A 22,964-nucleotide genomic window follows, 5' to 3' on the forward strand; every position below is an offset into this window, starting at 1 on the left:
ATGTACTTGGGGGTTTTGGAGAGAAAAAAGGAAAAAATAAAATCTTAAAAGAAAAATTCTTGGGTCACTCAAGAATTTTCAACACATTTCTCAGAACTCCTTTTCATTATATAAATTATTTCTACTATAATAACATTTTACATTAAGATTGCTAGAGATAATGAAAGTATTTTTGAATTTGAAGTTTGACAAGGCAAGAATTGTCACCAGTGGGTGGTAACTACATTTATGGTGGTGATCACTTTGCAGTGTTTGCATATAACAAATTATAGTGCTGTATATCTGAAACTTACCTAATGTTATACACCAATTTCACCTCAATCAAAAAAAGAATTTCCACCAGTTAATTTTTTTAGACATTCTCTTTGTAAATTACAGCATACTTGTTGATGGGATTATTACTAATTTTGGATTGAAAAATGTATATGTTATAAGAGTCTTTTCTAGAAATTGTGAGCCCTATCCTTCACCAAGTGTTTTAGGTCCTTTCTCTTAAATATTCCTTAAGTCCATACCCTGTTATTTACCAATTATCCTTGTTTAGTCTCTCAAAATTTATCACCTAGAGAATTGCAGCCTGAGGTCAGTAGTGTTCTGGCAAATGTTTTAAAACCAGGTTCCTGAGCTGGGACAGCGTGGTGTTGGGGGAAATCCAATTTCTAGTTGACAATGTGACATCCACTTGACAGCAAAATTCCAAAAATTTAATCACTGACTTCAACACACCACTGATTGCACTAATTTACTTTTCTTTCTACTTCTGATCTTTCTTAACTGCATCTTGTACTCAGCTTCATAAATGATCTTTCCAAATTCATATCTGACAATTCCATATTGCTGCTAGTGCCTGGCCTATCACTACATAGATTATCTCAGTTTCTCAGTACATATCATATTCATGGAATTTCAAGCTCTAGCCCTTACCTCCTTCCTAAGCCTCTTTTTTCACTAATTTCCACTTTGTACTTCCATCTTCCTCAACTCCCAAACTACTTGCAAATTCCCACGCCTGGGTCGTTGCTGATAGGTTCTCTTTAGCAGAAAGCACCTGGTCTCCAACTTTGTCTTCTAGAACTCCCGTTCTGGGGTGTACTTAATTCAGAAGTTATCTCTGTTCAGAATCCACCCCTGAGAGTGGTCCCTTTTTTGTTGCCCCATGGTGTTTTACACAGGTCACTTTTATCCCATGCTGCCTTATTTTGTAATTGTCTTTTTCTGTTTAATTTCCTAGAGTTGTGAAGAGAAACTGTTTCTTATCTTTCTTTGTGTTTGTAGTGATTAGCCTTGATAACATCACATAGGACTAGAACAAATGTTGGTTGCTGTGTATACAGTTAATAACAGCAACTTGAAATATTAATTTAAATATGTAAAAGTGTGTAATTGGATCATTGCACAGCTGATAAATTTTAAACCAAAATACTTACATAAAATGTACTACACTTATTCTTCTTTGCCTGGGTTTCTTCTTTATCTCTTCAATCTCTTCTGTTTTCTCTTGGCTCTCTTCTCTCTTCTCCTGGCTCTCTTCTCTCTTCTCCCAGCTCTCTTCTCTCTGTCTCTCTCTCTCTTTCTCGCTCCTCTTTCCATCCTACCTTGTCTTTCTAATTACTACTTTTAGTTGAAAATGTTCATCCTTTTAGAATAGTCAAATATTGTCTACTATATACTAAGATGTCTAACTTATTTATTTAATAAAGTGTTATTATCAATAACGACCAATTATAGCAACAGTCAGAAGAGAATAATCATTTAATGTGCTCCAGGCAGTCACTATAAATGCACATTACTTCTCAAGATGATGTGTAATCTGTGACTTCCGTAACACTTTAAATGTTTGAAACATCATAGATGCTTTTCTTTAGTCCTATCTGGTCACCAACAACAGAGATCTGTTACATTACTTGAATGATTGGTAACAATTTTACTGAAATTTCCTCTTTTTTATAGGAACAATTTCCACTAGGAGGAACACATTTTACAGTGAGTACATTGCACATGATATACAGTATTTCATGCCTCACAAAATCCTCAGTCAGGCAGCTAAACTGCACTTGATGTAAATGCCTCTTTCTCATTTTTTGCTCATTTATTTAACTTCAGTCTATTTTTAAATTGTCACCTAAGGATATAAGAAATATTCATTAGAAATTTAAGATAAATATACCATTTTATGTTATAGGAAATTATTATTCCAAAATGTACTAAGGATGATAGTAACGGTGGATGATACTAAAAATAACTCATCAAGTAACACTGCAGAGATAGAGATCCATTACAAACTAAGGGAGAGAGCTTGTAATAGAATTTCCTTAAGAAATTAAACTTTGTTATTTAATAAAATGGAGTACAACAATCAAAAGATTGAGCATTACTAAACAGAGTGTCAGACATACATAATTTAAATAGTAATAGTCATCAAGTTAATTACTCATATAAAAGTGTAAAGATGGATGTCTATCAACAATTTATTCTGCTAATTCTTAGAATGTTTGTTAAAAATAATTTGGTACTGGTTTTAGAATGTCTGTAAAAGGAATTGCCATAGAAAGTATTATGCATGAATTACTATAAGCATGTTAATAAGATATCTTGCACATACCTTATTAACATAAATACTTGCACACGTATGTGTATTTCTTTTCATTGTGATGACCCTGAGGCTGCACAAACTATTTCAGTAATTCGTAAGCATTAAATAATTAGTAGGTTATGTTCAGTGTAGTACATTAATTGTCCTAGGGTTCTCAGAGGTAAAAATAGTGTGGAGCTATTTTTAATACTTAGAAAAACTGAATATAAACCATTAGTCCTTGCAGTATGTCAGGTTTTACAGGCTCCCTGATATAGTGTTTCACTGCTAACTGTTGGGCTGAAATAACTCAGACTTGTAACACTTTTATTCTGAGACTGAATAGGTTTTCACTGGATGACTTACATGATTGGTTCATTTATTTTAAATCAAAGTGAAAAAAATAGTCATCTATTTAAGAATAAGATTACGAAAAAAATTAGAAAATATGTTTTTAAAGGTGCTAACTATGAGCAGGGAATATATGATTTAAATGATCCACTGATGGGGCTGGCCCCATGGCCGAGTGGTTAAGTTCACGCATTCCGCTGCAGGTGGCCCAGTGTTTCGTTGGTTCGAATCCTGGGCACGGACATGGTACTGCTCATCAAACCACGCTGAGACGGACTCCCACATGCCACAACTAGAAGGACCCACAACGAAGAATATACAACTATGTACCAGGGGGCTTTGGGGAGAAAAGGGAAAAAAATAAAATCTTAAAAAAAACAAATAAATAAATGATCCATTGATGATACAACATTTGGGAGACACTGGCATAAGGTGACAAATATATTTTATTGAACTCTGTTTTTAAAATAAAGATCTTATTTATGTTGAACATATATAATTTGTTGCTTAGATGACTATATTTACCCTGTAAGTATGTATTTTTCTGGTTTCCTGAAAAATGGATATGAACACAATGTTCACACTATGTTATTTATTTATAACTGGAATATGTGCTTAACCTTATATTTAAAATAATTGGAATGTAATTTTAAATAAATTTTTTTTAGCACTCTATTACACTGTCCAAGATGGTAGCCAATAACTACATGTGGTTATTGGACATTTGGAATATGGCTGGTCCAAATTGAGATGTCCTGTAGATGTAAAATATATACTAGATTTCAAAACTGGGTAGAAAAAAAAGTAAAATATTTCCTGAATTTTTATACTGATCATAGGTTGTGATAATATTTTTGGATACATTGGATAAATAAAATATTATTAAAATCAATTTCACTTGTTTCTTTTCTTTTTTAATGTGACTGCTACAAAATTAAAACTTATCAGGATGATTAACATTTTTTACTTGCATTATGTTTTAAGTGGGCAGTGTTAATCTTTAAGGAGAGAAATTATAGCTTGGGAATGATAACAAGTGGATTGTTATGATTATAATTTTTACAATTATGGTACATTCACACAATGCAAGCCATTAAAAACATGATGTTAAACTATGTTTGTTGATGATGAGATATGTTCTGAATACCAAAATAATTAAAAGAAAGTAGAACTAGAAGAAATCTTAAAGATATAAGAATAATATAATTACTTTTTCATAAAATATGTGTATATATATTAATATATATTAAAGTGATTATAACTGAATAATGGATTTAAAATTGATTTCTATTTTCTCTTTTGTGCCTTTCTGTTTTCTTTAAGTGATAAGGCAACAAAAATAAATAGACATTGTTAAAAAGGATATTAATTATGGTGGTTAATAAAAGCAACAGTTTTTGGCCAAACTTTTATTAATATGTGATTTGACTTAAAATTTATAAAAATTCAAAAATCCATTTCTCCTGTTTTGATTCATTTCTCTCCTTTTTTCAACAAGACAGAATGGATTAGCACTAATATTAGATACTCAAATCTTATGATTTCTATATGCTATTGATAAGACCTACTTAAAATTCATGATTTATGGGTTACACCCATGTAACTACTCTCTGAAATGTTAGAACTCTCTTAACTGAGAAAGTCAACCTTTAGCTGGTAAAAAAAAAAAAAAGTGAAGGAATAATAACTATGCATTAAAATAAACTTAGTAAAAATGTGCTTTCTAAGTTCTACCTTCCACATTTTTGAATTTTTAAAAAAATATTTTTAAAAGATTAATTGCTTAAACATGTGTGACTTCTGATATTATATATTTAAAAGCACTTGATTTTATATTTCATAATAACACTCACATGGGATATACACACCTCCCTAAAGGATCATTTGACAGAGCAGAACCCTATAAAGAATCTTTTAACTGGAAAATGTAAATGAAATGCATTTTCTCAGACTAACCTAAAGAAGAGACTCAGAAAACCGCTAGTAATTAAAGCATGATCTATTACATGCAAATTGTTTAAAATTGTTGAACAATATTTGACCAGTTCAAAATTAAATCTTGTTAGTAGAAATTCAGTTGGAAATTTGAGATACTTTAAAATGAAGCTAAGGCTTTGTCGCCAAGCTGCAGCAACACTGGCATGCCCAATTGCATCAGATCTGGGTCAGCAATGTAGCTGGCAATCTCCACATAGAGTCATTATGAAGAAGATGCTGTCCACATAGGGTTTCAGAACCACACAAGGACAATACAAGGCTCAATTCAAGAAGTTTCTGAGAAATTGGTATAAAGAACATGGAGTTATTAAAGCCAAAGTACCAATTACAGAAATGATTTTGAAAGTCCAAAAACAGCCCCAGGCAAACTCTCTCCTAGAATATTATGCTGAAATCAGGGGAAAGTAATTTTAAGGCAGATGCAGTAAGTTATGATTGACAAGATACGGTAGAGTGTGGAAAACAAGAATGATTGATCAATTACCATTTTATTATTCTTTATTTCGATTTCACTTTATGTCAGAAAAGGCTTTATTCTCAACGTCCATATGACAAAAAGAGTCAACAATTGAAGAAATAAATACAAGTGTTTCACTTGAAATGAAAGAGAAGTTGTAATATCTAATTATGTCTGCTTTTAGGAATTACAACTCATTAGGTCAGCAAGCAAAATTTACCAGCGAGAGATCAGAGTGTGAAGAATGCCAGAGGCTATAGGTAAAAAGAGAAACAGGAAGGCACACCAGCTACAACAGATTAAGGTACTCTTAACAATGGAGAGGACAGGGCCATCTTAAAATGGGAAGAATTTAAGATTTCTATTTTTTAAATTATAGTTCAAATTGGTATTGCCTTACCTGTTGTCTTTATATTAACAATTGGTGTATAAAAATGATTTTGTTTAGAACCAAAAAAAAACGTCCTTTTGGAACACATCTACGTGTCGGATCTCAAAAAATCACCTTTTGGACAGCCCTTTCTCTAAAAGGTCTAAAGAACCTAGATAGAGAAACAGTAACATAAAGGGGAAAGTACCTGTACGCCAACAGTATTGAGTTGTATTTACCAAAAACTCAGGATATGGCTGTAAATGCTATAAATGCTAACAGAAAGTTATAATCTTACAAACAAATATGTGAATTAATTTTGTAATCAAAATATATAGTAGAAGAATTATTTCGCCACTGGGCCAGGCAATTAAAGTTGCTGCAAGGTTTCATACTACAAAGATCTGTGTATGCGGTTATTTTATATTAACTATATTGGTGTGTAATGCAGCATTTCCCAAATTAGTGCGGGATATTTTTATTGGCCTAAAAAATAGTACATTACCAGCACCATCAAAGCCCTCCTTTAACCTCGGTTTCTCACTCCATCCCTCTTCAACTCTCCCAAAGGCAACCACCATATTAACTACTAAAACCATAGACGAGTTTTACCCTATTGGGGATGTAATCTAAATTTACACTTGATGTGTGCTTACGTGCTCTGCTTCCTTGCTCAACGTTATTTTTTTTCAAATTTCTTACATCTAACCTCTCAACCACCGGCACTTTAGCATATACCCCTGCATCTCTGCTGAATGTACTGTGATCAAAGTCACCACTGACTTCCTTATTGCCAAATCCAGGGGCCACTTATCTGTCATATACTTTCTTGTTTTGAACTCAGCCTTGGAAATTGTTGGTCAACAATTCCTTCTTAAAATTTCATAATAGCACTTCGGTGATTTTCTTCCTGCCGCTCTAAGTGTTTTTTTCCCCCTGGTTTAAGCTTCAGTTTCAGTTCTAGTTTTACTTCTCTCCTGCTTTTTTGCCCATCTCTTCTTTCTGTAAATACTCATCTTGGGTACCCCACTCCCTGCCAGATCATCAGATTTTAACAACATGCTCCATATTTCTATTTGTGGTTCAGAGCTCCCGCTTGAGTTCTAGGCCACAATATTCTTAAACCAAATGTTTCTATTTGAATATGCTGATATGTCTAAAATTTAAGTCAATTTATGTCCCCAAACTCGCTTCTCTTCCTGTGTCCCCTATTTTAATGAAGAGCATCATTGTTCTCGGTATACAAGCTAGAAAACTGGATATGATCCTTGACTCTACCTTCTCCCCCAGGTACATACGTAATCACTCATCAAATTGAGATGATTCTTCTTATAAGTTACTTTCCAAATATGATCAGTTCCCTGTATTATTACTACTGCTCCTCTGGTTCTCATCCCATCACCTTTAACCTATATTACTGCAACAGTCTTAATTCTGGTCAGTAGACTCTGCTATTTTTCTCAAATAAAGATCTTTCATATACTGATGATCTAATATCTATGAATGTTAATATAATATTAATATTTTATTGCCCTGGTTATTAGATGGTTCCAATAAGTAATATTTTATTATAGTCATTGTGATTTCCTAGAAAAATGAATTTTCTTTTTCATATAATGTCATTATCAAATCTATATTCCATTAAGAAGTGTTTTCTATAAGGAGAGAGGACATTTTGAACATAATCACGAATAGTTAGGTGATTTAAAATAACTGTTCCATATTTTTTAATATTTTAGATTTTAGAATCCCAATTACCTAATCTCTTTCAGAAAGGACAGAGAACTATTATACAATTAGTTTCAATACAAATGCTCACAGGTGATGCATTATTCTTGTTTTGAGGCCCAGGGCAGGGCACCCCAAAATATTCCACAATAGTGTATTAATTATTTTGAATTAAAGTTATTTGAGAAGCAAAAAGGGCTTTCTGAACCTCCTGTCTCTGGTCCGACTGAAAACAGGAAACAAATCTACCCTGTGAAAGATTCTCTCCCTGCATCCTTGCCACCAGAGCTGGGGATTCAGGGCCCAAAAGCCTGTATAAAAAAACCTTGCTAATTTACTACCTCAAGACTAAACTCTGCTTAAATTCATCCCTAATTACATACCCCAAACCTAAGTTTCTTTGTCCTGTCAAGTCTGCACAAATTTAATGTTTCCTTGAGTAAAAGATATGTATACTGCCTGCTTTGTTCACTCTCTGATCATCATTTCTTTACGATGTGCAATACGTACGTATAACTGGGTTTTTCTCCTGTTAATCTAGTCTTGTGTCAATTTTACTATTAGTCCAGACACAAGAACAAAAGAGGGGAAGAAAGGGGATCTTCCCCACCCTGACACCTGCAAAGACTTAATTAATTAATTAATTTATTTATTTACTTTTGGCAAGGAAGATTGGCCTCGAGCTAACACCTATTGCCAATCTTCCTCTTTCTGCTTGAGGAAGATTGTCCCTGAGCTAACATCTGTGCCAATCTTCCTCCATTCCGCATGAGGGACACCACCATAGCATGGCTTGACAAGTGGTGTATAGATTACATCTGGGATCCAAACCCATGAACCCCAGGCTGCCAAAGTGGAGTGCACAAACTCAACCACTATGCCACTGGGCCGGCCCCAAAAACCTGTTTATTTTATGCCTAATAGAAACACATCTTCTTTTGGACTTTCCACACATAAAGATTGTTTTGAATTGATAAAAATTTGTGTGACGTTAGAACTTGAGCCACTAGAACACATATACACCTTAAAGTATATGTATATGGTTTTGGGAACTACGACTCATAACAGTTGAATAGGATTTCAAGAATTAGAATTATACAAACTCCTAATTTCAAACAATTTTAAGGTTTAATACTACTGTCAAAGCAATTTATGGTTTAACTCAGGAAATAAGGTACATAGAAAGCATTTTCAAAACAAATATCCCTTCTCTGGATGGTCAATTGCACCATTTTTGGTTATCTAGAGAGGGCAGATGAAAACAATTCCTAAAATCAATAATCATATAATTTGAACACTTTAGTACTTGAACATCTTAATTAAGTTTGATTGTACAAATAAGTAAATATAAACACTTATTTGAACATCACTTCTGAAATTCAATGCCTCACTTCAGCGTATGATCATCTTGTCTGAGGGCAAATCACTTGCATTTACCTACAGATTTAAAGCAAAAATATAGTGTTCCATGCAAATCAAACTTAATCAAACAATTTAGTTTAATTTTGAGTTGGAGGAAAATAAAATGCTGCATCCTTGTGTGTTAATACAAGTCCTTATAGTTAATAATGGCACTACTAACATTCTTAATTCTGTAAGAAAACTTCGCACTGAAAAATCTATCCACTTTACCTAAAATATTCAAGACAGCGAAACGTCAGGGTAAGAGATGTCCACCATTTGACCAGAGGATATACTATTTCCTTTAAGAATCCAAAACTATGTCACTGACCTCATTGGATACCACTTAATAGACTTCCAAGTTTATTAATCAAACAAGGCATGATTTAGAATACTTGATGCTCACGTTGAGTATTTATTTTAAACACCATAGTAAAAATCAAAAGATTTTTTAATACGACCAAAAACTCTGGAAAAAAAATTAAGAATAATTCAACATCCAATGCCTATTGGAAGATATTAAAATAATTCATCTTATACACAAAGGAAAAAAAACTACTTTACAGAAAACCTTATAACTGCTATAATAACACTGTAATAGTGTAATAACAATTGATGACGTGCTGTTTTTTACCATTAGCATTTTTCTGTTTGCAAGCTACCCTTTACGTTAATTTCTTTCATTTTATACCTTGGCAGAAAGAAGAATAAACTGGACCACAGGAAATCTGTCTATCCTTGTATCTAACGGTAAATAATTAATGGATCACAATAAGTTTAACCTCTCTGGTCCTAGTTCATTCTACTGAATATTCATTTAGGGACTTACTAGTTTCTGGGCTTTCTTATTTATTTATTTATTTATTTTTTTTGAGGAAGATTAGCCCTGAGCTAACATCCGTGCCCATCTTCCTCTACTTTATATGTGGGACGCCTGCCACAGCATGGCTTGACAAGCAGTGCCATGTCCGCACCCCGCATCCGGCGAACCCTGGACCGTCGAAGCGTGACGTGGGAACTTGACCACTGTGCCATCAGGCCAGCCCCTCTGGGCTTTCTTTTGAGGAACTCTGGAGGAATGTATTCTGGCTGTAAAAAGTGATTACTTTTTACCCTTATCAAATCTGTCATTTTTATCATTGTCTGTCTGAGATTACACATTGTTAAGGGAAGGGAAACCTATCTTTTCAAGTTGCTCTAAGTATCTCAGCACTCCATATACATGGGTACTTAATACATGATTTTTGAGTAGATTGTTTTCCTCACTATTGTAATACATTCTTCATGATACTTAGTATTTTATAATAGAGTGACTTTCTAAAATCACCTCATTCTACAAATCTTGTCACTGAACTTCACAAAACTGAAGTGGGTTTAGTTGTAAAGTATTTTATGAGATGGGGAGAATAAATAGATATGTTTCCTATTCACATTTGAGTACAAATACCTTTTTGGTAATGCAGACACAACCCAGGCAAGTTAGTTTTGCTCTCTCTGAGGGGCCATCATATAGCTTGACACCCCGTTTAAAGAAGGGTTCCACACTGAAAATGTAATAATACCTTCCGGAAAACTGCTTGGTGAGACCACAGGGAATATTAAAATACCCCAGATAATTCAGCATTATTTAGAAAAACATTATCTTCTCTAAATCACTCTGTGAACATCATTTTATCATTATTAAGAGAGAGTTTTGTGATTATCCAAAAAGAGAAAAGTCTCATAATATGATTGCTGATTGCCAGGTGCTTACAATACCTATTATCTCTTTATGACTCTGAATATTAAAGATGTAAATCTCTTGCGTTATATAATTTCTTATATAATTTTAACCTAATGGCAGAATCATTACAATATTCATTAAATTCACTGCATTTACTATAAATAATTTCCATAAAATTGTTCATATTACTTTCTAATAGTTAACTAAATCGTATACATTTTCTTCTATCCAAATTCAGTATTTCCTAGTACAATCTAGATCCTTTATGGACAATGTTTTATTATTTCTCTATTGATCACTTTTGTTGATTCAAATTTCTGAATTGCAAAACAATATACTGATCTACATTGCCTTCCTTAGCAACCTCAAATCATATGCCAAAACACAGTATCATTTTTCCCCGGGATAGGTGCAAGCAGCAGTATTTTAAGCAAGATTTTTATTACTGATATTGCCAGGGATCATTATTCAATCTTTCTTGAGCTGTCATAAAAATAGCATATTATTCACACTTTGTTTTCATTGGTGTTTTCTTTTTTTAGTTTTTAGATCCACTATTCCATCAACAATAACTATATCTTCAATAAAATTCTACACAAATATACCATTTAGTTGTCTTATTGATGTTTGATAAATTGTATATCATTAAAAATATTTTCTGCTGTTGCTACAAATTTTAATTACTTTTAGTCACATCCACGTAGCATACTAGTATGGGGGTGGGGAATGGGAGTTGATCGATTAGACTGCTTATTTAAGAAATTAGTATAATAGTAATATTTTTATGTTTCCATGGAATTTCAGATCTGGAACAGATCTTGCAGTTGGCTAGTTTCTTTAGATTCCCTGGTATGTCATACACTTGAGTTTTTATTTGTTATTCTTTTTGTCCATCTCCCATGTCTCATCTCCCAGAGTCCAAATCCACTCATCCTGAAGAATAATTCAATTGTTACCGACTTCATAAAGGTTCCTTGATTCCCAAAGCTGAAGATTGCATTCCCAAGTCACTTAATATTTTATGTAGGCCTCTCTATGGCATTTAACTCCTCCATCTTGTATGGTAATATATAATATAACAAAATAATATAACGTAACATAACATAATATATATAATTTCTTCCCTGATAAACCACAGTATATTCTCCCTGCCATCCTAAGCAGACAAAACAATGCTTACTTTGAAGTAAACTTTAGTGGAAAACACATAGATTTTATAATTCTTTTGAGATAGGTTTGATCATGAAACTCAGCCACTTAGTTCTTAACTTCTCTGTTACAGTTTCTTCATATAAGTGTAGAATAATAATTCTGCTTTCTTGTTGTTATCTTTGAGAAGTAGTCTAGCCCTGAAATACGCTTTTCAAGGATCAACTGTTTACTGAATCATCCGTCTTGTATTCTGCCTTGTAATCTAAAGTGAAAACGCAATTTAATTAAATCTGAAGAGCATGTTGATATCTTGCCTTAAAGCTTTGTAACCTGCAACTATTTCACTTATATTATTTTGCTCATACCAAAATTACATAAGTTAAATTCAGTGTCTTAATATAAATTTATCATGCAATAAGAAAATTCCTATCCTTATTTACAGATACAGTAATTTCCCCAATACCAGACAGCTGATGGATGGCAGAGGCATAATTTAAAAAAAAAATCATTCTATACCAAGTACAAACCCTATTTCCTGCTTTTTGGGAAACATATATACATATATGTATGTATATACATATGCAATATATTTATAAAATAAATATATAGCTATTTGGAAAGCAATATAAAATGTATGTGTACATACATAAAACATATTGCATATACATATAAACATATATTTTATATATGTATATAAAACATTGGTTTCAGGTGCTGAATTAAATCTTGTTTAACTTTGATTCTTTGGTAATTTTCAAATACCAACCAGTTATTTTAATTTTTTTCTCTTTCTCATGCACATGGTTCCTAAACCTTTCCTTTCTGGTTTTTGTCTCTGAGTGCTTTCTCTTTGACTTATTTCCAAAAGAATAACATGGCGGGTAATTCTTTTACCCAAATCACCCTTATAACTGTGCTTTATAAAGCACAAATAGTCAATTTTAAGAAGTCTTTAAGCAGTTTAAACATATATAAATTATTCCAAAGTAACAGCATAAATATAATTTTCCATTCTTATGCTAATTATTGCTAGTAAAATATATGCTAACTCCACCTATTAATCTATTTTGGTTTCCCAATAAAGTAAAAATAAAGGTCACTGTGTAAATAATTAAATTGTTTTTCGTACGTTGTGAGAACCAGTCAAAGGCTGCTCTTACTCTAACAGAACTTTGAAAGCTGCATTGTGGAATTAATGCCTTATACCAGAATCAAGATTATCAAATATCTCCAACTCTTTACTTAGAACTATTAAATCCCTTCCATTTACGTGTTTCAATACAGCCAAACACTTAAATTATCTCAATTATATCACTTCTGTTAAGGGAGAGCTCATACTCTGAGATCAAGAAAACATACCGTATTGTGTAAAGGGACAGGAAAAAGAACGAAAAGGAACTAGAGAATCTGATACTCACGGAATGCTCTATAAAATTCTTCAAGGGCCAAGTGCTTGTCGGAGTTCAAATCATTGTATTTCACCAGATCATACAAAGTACAGTCGGAAAGATCCTTGCCCAGCTCTTCCTGTTTTATCACCTGACAAGAAAATTATAACCGTACAATTATATCTGTGTCCTAATATTTCTATAGTATAATTAATTATATCTAATAATCACTTAATAGATTTTTTTAAGTCTGCAGCTGGGAAAAAAACTGAATCTGGGAAATCTGGTTTTTCAATTATGGGACAATTATTTTTAACTGTTTCAAAGATATGAAGTTTTTTGAAGTTAAGATCGGTACTTAGAATTTAGTCCAAACTTCCTAACACAAAAAATCTCACAGTAGGACCCAGAAAATCTGAACATTAAAAGGACATTTTGTATTTCACTCATTTTGCTCCATTTATACTGACTCAAGGAAATACCTCCACGTGAAAATTGCCTTCTGTGTCTCCGTGACCTATGTCAAAATAAAACACGGCTCTTTTCCAACAAAACTAGTGAGGTAATTTGTTCCAACTTTCATCCTTATATTATTTGTGAAAACTAAAGTTAGGTTTTTTTTCTCCTCTGTAAAAACTCCTCCCCAGCTGCAAGTTAAGCCATGTGGGATTGTGCATTAACTCTCTTGGTCACAAAGGAGCTATTAAGCAAATGATTGTTTCCAGGAGCCAAATAGAATTAATGCACCGATTGATGATGGAAATCTACCCAAGCGTGGGTGAGGAAAATCATCAAGCTGCTTTTCTACTCTGTGCTCTGTCCTATGGACTGAGGCTGTAGCTTTTTTATACTCTACTGCTTTTGACTATTGCCTGTCATATAAAACAGCTCCCTTTCAAACATTCCTATTCATTCTGGGTAGCTGCGTAGCTGTCTCCATGCTCTTTTATATTCTCCCACATACAGAGGCAGCGGTTCACATTGCTTGGAGCTGTGCACCACAATGTTTTGTCTTTAAAACATGGTGTAGTGTAATCAGAAAGCACAGGCTCTGAAGTCAGTTGGCTGTGGGTTCAGGTCCTGCCAGTGCCACTTAACAGCTCTATGATTTCTGACAAATCTTTTTACCTTTCCTCATTTAGAAATTGAAGATAGTAACATCTATCTCTCATGGTTGTTGTAAAGCTTATGTGTATGTGTATGTATATACACACGTACTCATATACGCATACTTAGGTGCAAGACAACATATATTGTGCACTCAAAAGCAATCATTCAAATTTAAAGTAATGATTTTTTAATATAACTTGCTTCTACTTTAATAATTCACTGTGAATTTTCACAGCAACTCATGTATATTATGGTTGTAGGTTTATGATATGTTATTGTTTCTGTTGGAAGAGTACTATATTTCAGACTTTCTTTGGTTTATCAATGGCAGATTGGTAATACTAACTTCCAAAGATTCTCAGATGTTTTTGAGCTATTTTCTTTTCCTTTGCTGAGGAAGATTTGCACTGAGCCATCATCTGTGCCAATCTTCCTCAATTTTGTATGTGAATCACCACCACAGCATGGCTGCCAACAAGTGGTGTAGGTCTGTGCCCAGGAACTGAACCCAGGCGCCTGAAGCAGAGCACACCAAACTCAACCACTAAGCTGTGGGACCAGGCCCTTTAGAGCTATTGTTTAAACCCTTTTTGGAATACTCCTCTGTTAAAAGTTCAGTTACACCTGGGTCTGGATGAGCTACAGAGATAGCTCTGAGGATGGAACTCAGCATGTGAGTCACTAGAGCCTCCAGCCCTCTTCCCCAGCCACCTGAGTGGTATGCAAATGTAGTGCATGCACTGCTAAATGTAACTTCTACACTATAGTGGGTTCTCTACTCTTGTGTGTTATATTCACAGTTCATTGGTTAAGCTGATATTTGCTGCCTTAGAGGGAAAAAAAAAACAAACGGCAAAACATTTATTTGCTTTAGTTGATCCACATAAATAGATACTGTTGATAGCAAGTATTAAGCCCTACACTTTTGCACAGTCCAGCTGGAGGGATTAACAAAACTACCGAATGGCTGAAGCCGTCTCTCCTCTAAGCCTAACGGGAAAACAAATACTGCTTTTCTATTTAGAAAGCAACAGAGCTCTGAGTCATTCTCCATCTGTTATTTGTTAGATCACAGAAAACGACTTTTCTGGGAGGTGGGGGTCAGTGTATTTGATGCTCCTTCACTACACTCTTCCTAAAGATCTGTAAAGCCAGCATTGTGGTAATTTTTAAAATGCAGTGACAGCAGGTTTTGGTCAGGTATTTTAACAATATTTTTAGTTTGTTCTCATACCTATTTGCAAAGAGATGGAGAGGAAAGAAGATGGAGAAAAGCTTCATCATTTTCTGTCTCACATTTATTTCTGTTCTAATATTTTACTCAAATTAAATCACGTATTACATCAGGAGAATGGACTTCTACCTTTTTCCTGAATGCTGGCTTTGGCATAAGACTAGCTTGATCTTGATGTGATCTTGGTCTTGATTTGATCATGATTATACAGCTTAAGCTGGGCATACTGTTTTAATGAGCGTGCCCCAGAAAAGCTCATGGTTCTGGCTGGTGAGCTTCTTATAAGCACCTGTTCATCTATCCTGAATCATGCCTATGTACAGGAAGGAAGTGATCCATTCCGTTATTCCTCAATATTTCAAATACATGTGTTCCTCATTTATTCCATTTTTGGTCAATGAAACAGCCTACTTAAAACATACTTCCTAGTAACTTTTTCTCTTCTTTAGGTTTTGATGGGGTTCAGGGCAGGCTGCCCCAAGATGCACCACTCTGGTAGGCAGATTATTTCAAGCTAAAGAAAATAAAGGCTCAGAAGACTCAGGAAAAGCATCCGACCTCCCCCAGCCAAACTGCCTAAAAGACTAACATAGAAGGCCTGTACCTTCCAGGAAGGAGCTCATATCATGTGATAGTTATGATACGGTGTAAAATAGGTCTGACAAAAGAACAACAACAAACCCATTTTTTTGGCCCAGCAAAACCTGTTTAAGAAACATTTGCAGTAAATTGTCTTCCCCTCTGAAATCCCAAATCACTATCTCCAACATCGTCCTCGTCTTTAGCTGAAGTTATTTAAACAGGCAGCCTCAGCCAATGGCTGAGTTACTCAGTTTCTCCTGGGTTTCTCCCATGTATACATGCTATTGAACTTTGTTTGATTTTCTCCTGCTAACCTGCCTTTTTAATTATTTGACCAGCCAAAAGAACGCTGAGGAAAATCAGGGGGAATTCTCCCACTTCCACAACAGTTTCCTGATGGAAGCTTTGGCACTGTCTGGGGTGTTCTAAATGAGGGAAGTACTTTCCTATGAGCTTTCAACCAGTATAGAAAAATTGCTTTAGACATCCAGAGTTTGATAGCCTTAAAGTGATGAGTGTTTGACTGTGGGGAAGAAAGTATAACAGACTTCCTTCCCCAGTGTGCAGTAATACATTAAGCACTCTTTGGCACAGGGGATCTAAATGTCTAGGGCTTTGATACCTCCCTGAGTTTCTTTCATTTACTGTCTGGCAGTGGTTCCAAAAACTTCCCACTCTAGGCTCCTCAAAACGCGCGTGTCACTTCTGAACTAGCGATTCATGACATACTCAGACTCACCGAGTAAACTGTCATTTAAGTATCTTATGATGAAGCTTTGGTCAAGGAGGCCACTTATAATTTCATTTGTTATCTATTATGCTATCTTTTTGTTATATCTATTTGTTTTCTTATCTATCTAGTGATGCTCTTTCCCAAATTTACCAGTGTTTCTGGAACTCTTTAAGGCTAAAAAAATTAAAATTTTAACTATTTTTTCCTGAGGGAAAATGAAGTTACATGAATCTTGGGCTCCACAGAAGTTAGAGTCAGTGCAACGAGATAGAAGTATCAGCAGAATGTATGCCATCAAGGGAGCTCAGAGGCATAGCATCCCACATGGGGTACTTTTTTTTTTTTTGAAGATTGGCACTGAGCTAACATCTGTTGCTAATCTTCTGGGTTTTTTTTTTTCTTCTTCTCCCCAAAGTCCCCAGTACATAGTTGTATACCATAGCTGTGAGGGCCTCTCGTTGTGCTATGTGGGACGCCGCCTCAGCATGGCTTGATGAGCGGTGCCATGTCTATGCCCAGGATCCAAAACGGTGAAACCCTGGACATGTGAACCTAATCCCTCTGCCATGGGGCCAGCCTGTGGCTCATGTTTAATTTCAATGTAATAGAACTGTCAAAGCTGCATGAGGAATTGTAATAAGTCAGGGGTGATTCAATGTTTTGGTACTATATTCTTTTTTGTTCCAAAATGGAAAATAAAAAGAAGTCCCTCTCCAAAGTAAACTATTCTCCTTATTCTTTTACTCAATCATCCATTCAACAAATTATTTTTGATTGTTTACTATGTGCCATACATTGTCCTAGGCTCTAAAAACAGCCAACACCAAGACAGACAAAAATCCTTCCCATGTGGAATTTACATGCAAGTGAAGAGGGAGCAAAGAAATATCTAAGTAAAATACATACTACGTCAGATAAATAAGCTCTCTGAAGATAAATAAAACTGGAAAAAGAAATAGAATGTGCTAGAGGTTGGTGTAGAGGATTGTCTCCCTGCTATAGAGATGTGTGGGGATTAGATTTCTGGGGATATGGCATGGCTTGGAAATCTGAGATTATTATATTGACTCTCATAAAAGGGATAAAACACATGGAATTGATTTTGATGGTCTCAAGGCAGGTCATAGTGATGAAATTAGGGGTGTCAGGGTATAGGAAGACAGAGAAGTGGAATCTTCCACTTCTGTGCCTTTTTCTTTACTATCCTTGGTAGAGACAGAAGAGAACAGAAGCTATGAACTCATGGAGAAATATAGCGCTCATATGTTCACATTATCTGAGCTCTTCCTCATCCTTCACAAACTATTTTTCTGAGGTTAATCATGACCATGTCAGAATCACATTGGTTTTAGTAGTCAGAGTTCAGGCCTTCTCTATTTTAAGGAAAGTTCATCACATTTGTGAAGTTGAGGAGTGGCAGATATATTCACTTCTTTATTTGCTAAAAGTGTAGATTACGTCAAAACCTAAGGGTCAGAAAATAAATATACTCCTTTGGTAGAAATACACATCTCCTGGCATTAGATTTAAGCTTCTCCCATATATTCAATATGTGTTGGCTCCTCTGCTACTTAGTTCTATGAACACCTTCTTGTCTACTTCTTTTCTTCTTTTCTTCTTCTCTCTCTTCCTCCTTCCCTCTTTATTTCCCTTCTTTGCAACCAACATGTGCCAATAACTTGCTAGGGGCTGGAGAGAAATTAGTAAATAAGAATAACAGTCTCTGCCCTCACAGAGTTAATATTCTAGACAGCATGAGTGGAAACATGTAATCAAACAATTAAATAAAAAAGATAGTTACAGATTGCCAATAGCGCTCTAAAAAAATAAACAAGGTGAAAGGATAAAGAGTAAATAATTAATATTACAAATTATAATAATTTGATCATATATAACTCGTGCTATGTTGCAATAGGTGTATTAAATGAAAAGGATTAAATGAAAAAAATTACATTTTCTAAGTTCTTTTAGGTTTTGTAACATGCCCAACATGTTAGAAAACATTAAAAAAGATCAATAGGGCCAATATTAATTCTTTTGAAAGAGCAGCTAAAGAGATAGCATTATTAAACCACTAGCGAGAAGAAAAATATTTTCTTTTTAAAGCATACTATAAGGTTCACAGGGATTCTCTGAACATGAATGCCACATTTTTAAATGCACCTTGACATTCTAAAGAAAAAAATGCTACAAATAATTATGTTTAAAATTTTTAACAACAGTTTTAATTTTCTGGCTTAGACGTCTAAAGACAACAGAACACGTGAAACTAGTTACTAATGTTCCAGATACAGTTGAAAGTACTGTTTTGCCCTGAGTTACATGGAAACCAACAACTGCAGCCTTTACCTTTCTCTAAGTGCTGATTGTTGCTGTTATTATTATTCTGAAATCTTTAGCACTTGAAAGGAAATTCTCGGTATTACTAGGATCCACCTACTGGCATTGCTGATGCCATTCTAAACACCTGGTTTCTCCTGCCCCGTTTTGTATACCTATTAGGTTTATGGAGTTTTAAAATGTTAAATAGGATTAATTACCATGGCATTCCCAGGAAGTCCTCACTTATCTTGCTTCTCTATCCAAGTACTCACTTATTTCTATTTAGGTTGTTCCCACCAAAATACCTTTTTATCTATGAAACAAAACAATTCGTACCAATCTCATAGCAAATAAATATGTTGACTAGACATCAGAACCTTTTTAAAAATCCTTAAAATTGTAATAGGCTTTATCAACTCAAAGTAAAGATCAACTGTGTATTCCTTATATAACAGTTCCAATAATTTTTGTAAGAAGTTGATAGTACAAAGGGTGCAAAAGCATTGCCATGCCCATCCTGTTAGCTTAAAAATATCTAGACTGATTTATTCTTGCTTTTTATTTAATTTTGTAAATGTATTCACATATGGTAGTCATTGAGCAAATGGCTTTTTAAGTCAAATATATAGAACATAATAATCTAAATCCTGTGAACAAGTAGTTCTTTTTATTATTTTAATAAAGAGATGGCATGTGTGCACATTAGGGAAATATGTTATTCGAATATGCATTCCTAATGTGAATCAGCTTATTAAGATGACAGAATCCAAATGAAGAAAAAGCTAAATCAATATACTCAATACAGCTGCTTATTTAAACTCAGAATCACAAGGGAATGCCTTTGCTTACTTAAATTCTCCTGGTGGTGGTTTATGAAACAGAGAGAGGCCGACCTAAAGAGCAGATTTTCCAAGCTGTTACCACCATTCCACTCAAGGACCCTATGTTTGCTGATATTAGATTAAACAAGGAGGCCGTTAGATTGAGGTGGCTCTAATGTTGTGACACCTATGTAAGCAAACTAAAATCTATGCCTGTAAATGCCTCAAGATTACAAAATTGAAACCTAAGGACAACCAATCACAAACAGCCAAGTAGGCTTTAAGTTATTGCCAATCAATAATTTCTTTACTTGGCTTCCAGCTTTTCTCTATAAAAGTTTCTCTCTAGCCCTCCTTGGGAGATTGCTTTTAACTACTTCTGGTTTGGCACTCCCTGATTCAAATGGATTTTTGCCCAAATAAACTCTTAAAATTTCAGTTTGCCTCTGTTTAACTTTTAACACTGCTATCAAACTCAAAGGTGTCATTCCATCCAGTGAAGTCTGCCTACATATTCCCTCGTTTTACCCTGAAGATCAAATACATCAGACCACAATGCAAGAAATAGTTGTCTATTCTCTAAGAGACAGCTTGGCCAAGTTGCTTTGTGCTTCATACCCTGGTGGTTTACTTCTGTGACCCTATAAATTCCAAGTCTCCCCATATTGTTGTGCACATTTCCCAATCTGACAGAATCTCCAATCCCTTCCAAGTCAAACCCATCACAACGACCTCTGGAAATCCTGTTCTCTGATCAGAAAACTCTCTTTTGCCTTCCATTTTTTGTAAAAACATGTTCTTCACCATACTGACTTTAGGAAAATCGAACAACCTCTTAAGAAAGCCATTTGTCCAATAATTTTAACAATTGGAAGATAATTTTTCTCTCACATCCATTCTTTCTCAATATAAGGAAGATGGTCAATAACTAAATGGTTGCCTATTGGCAATTCTGGATTATTTCCTCTTCCTAAACCAGTCTTTGTTAGATAGATGACAGATAGATAGATAGATAGATAGATAGAACCTACTCCTTTGAATCTTAGGCCATTCAGCTACATAATTCTTTCCTATTCTCTCCTTATAATTCACAAATGAATTTAGCCCCTGATTCACAATATTTTTGTCTACTTTAACTCTTTCCATATTTCCAGTGAGTTCAACAGCCACATGAATAAACCACCCAGAAGAGTTCTATGCTCCTTTTTATTACAAATGGTCATTGACCTTCTCTCTTTCAATGACATTTTCCTCAATGCCAGCCTGCCAGGAGAAACGTGCTCATACCTTAGGTCACTTCATCCTGAAATCTGTGTTTCAAGCATTATGCCTGAGGTCTGTTTTAGGAATAAAATAAGTTATTAAAACCAGAAATGTGCTACTATGTAGCTGAGTGCCTGACCACACTAGTCATTTATACAACACTTACGGAAGATACCAGGTGTGTGATCATGCTTTAAGAAAAAGAAGATTCTTTATGTTTATTGAGACTTTTACAGTGAGCCATTATTCTGTGAGACATACATTGGAATATTAAGCAAATTTGGAGAATATTACTACTAGGACAATTTTTATTGAAGCAAGCATTAGTAAAGCTCAGATTTCACCACAGACTCAGAGAGCACTGAATTTTTATTGTTGGAGAAGAAAATTTAACGAAAGCAAGAGAGAGATCCAAATAATAGAGAGGAACCTCAAACACCTGTTTAGATTGGGGAGTGGAACTAAGGTAGAACACCAAACAAGCAAAGTTTCATACCTTATCAGAATGGTTCTCAGGAAAAGCCAGAATGTTTGGTTTTGCATTTAGTACACAGAATTGGTTACTGGCAGAGAATATTCAGTTCTACATCTCATTCTGATAGGATGCAGTCAATATAGCACAGATCCAAGAAAAGACATAGGGCCACCCAGAACAAAATCAACTAAAAGCCCATTTACCTATTTTCAATAAAGAGAGATTAGATATTTAAAAACAAAACTGCACAAAAATAACTTTGAGATTGACATACTATCTTTGTCGTATAGTAATTAAAACACCTATATAGAAGAGGAAAGAGTGATAATCTGTTCTACTCCTGTAAGAAAACAAACTTGATAGATGTCCCATTCTACCCTACCATCCAACCCCATATCCTTTGAGGAGGCGGAGATCTGAGACTGTCACAGACTTGAAGAGAGAGATATGGGATTTCACTTGACTGTGAGAGAATAAAAAATAGGGCAGAAGATGGAGTCTAGGAATTTCCTCTAGTCTTGAGGACTCAAGATATATTTCTCCCTGGGGGAAGAGCATGACAGATAATTGGTTTTTGTTATTGGTCTTGTTAAATTCTATAAATTGCCATTAGTTTTTAAAAAAGACTGATGTTGACAACCGTGAAATGTGCTGTATTTGGTTATACAAATTTAGGAGGTGAATCTAAAATCGAGCCATATTGTTTTGCATGATAAGGAATTTGGGGCCTCAGGGAAAATTAAGAAACTGAAGTTGAGAGATAGATTTGGGCACTGCATCTGTGGTGGAGGAAATGCAAGGGACGCCCTGGACATAGCACAAGGAAAGGGAAAGTATACCAAGTGTATCATCTAAGCTGGATTTCAGTTTGTGATTTGTGTAATATGTGATGCAAACCCACCCTCCATCTCCCTTATACATCTTCAATCAAGTCCATGTTGCTTTTTGCAAATAGATATAAATGTATATATACATTCATAGAGCTCAAAGAGAAGTGCAGAGGGACAACAGACTTCTGGATTATAATAATAGAATAATAGTATTCTTAATATTACTATTACTACTAATATTACTGGCACTATTACCCAGTTACTGTATACAGTAACCGACGACCTATATATTTTTAAATAGTTAAATTGTAAAATATAGTCAAATAAAATGTATTGTTTCTTTCATAACACATCTACGTGTGCCCTTGTTCAAAACATTGCTTTCATTATTTCTTATAACTTAGTTTTATGGGCAAGAAAAAATGTATGAAACTAAGTATTTGATACTTTAACA

General features: G+C 34.5%; 1 protein-coding gene across 1 annotated transcript in view; it reads right to left on the minus strand.

The window, feature by feature from the left end:
* The window catches only part of FSTL5 (follistatin like 5), a 710,646-nt gene that overhangs the window by 305,957 nt on the left and 381,725 nt on the right, over positions 1–22,964 (minus strand). The window contains exon 6 of the mRNA XM_046657076.1: positions 13,171–13,291. Coding sequence (XP_046513032.1) covers positions 13,171–13,291 — 121 coding nt within the window. The remainder of the gene's footprint in view (positions 1–13,170; positions 13,292–22,964) is intronic.

This window comes from Equus quagga, chromosome 3 (assembly GCF_021613505.1).
Source record: "Equus quagga isolate Etosha38 chromosome 3, UCLA_HA_Equagga_1.0, whole genome shotgun sequence".
NCBI classification, from domain to species: Eukaryota; Metazoa; Chordata; class Mammalia; order Perissodactyla; family Equidae; genus Equus; species Equus quagga.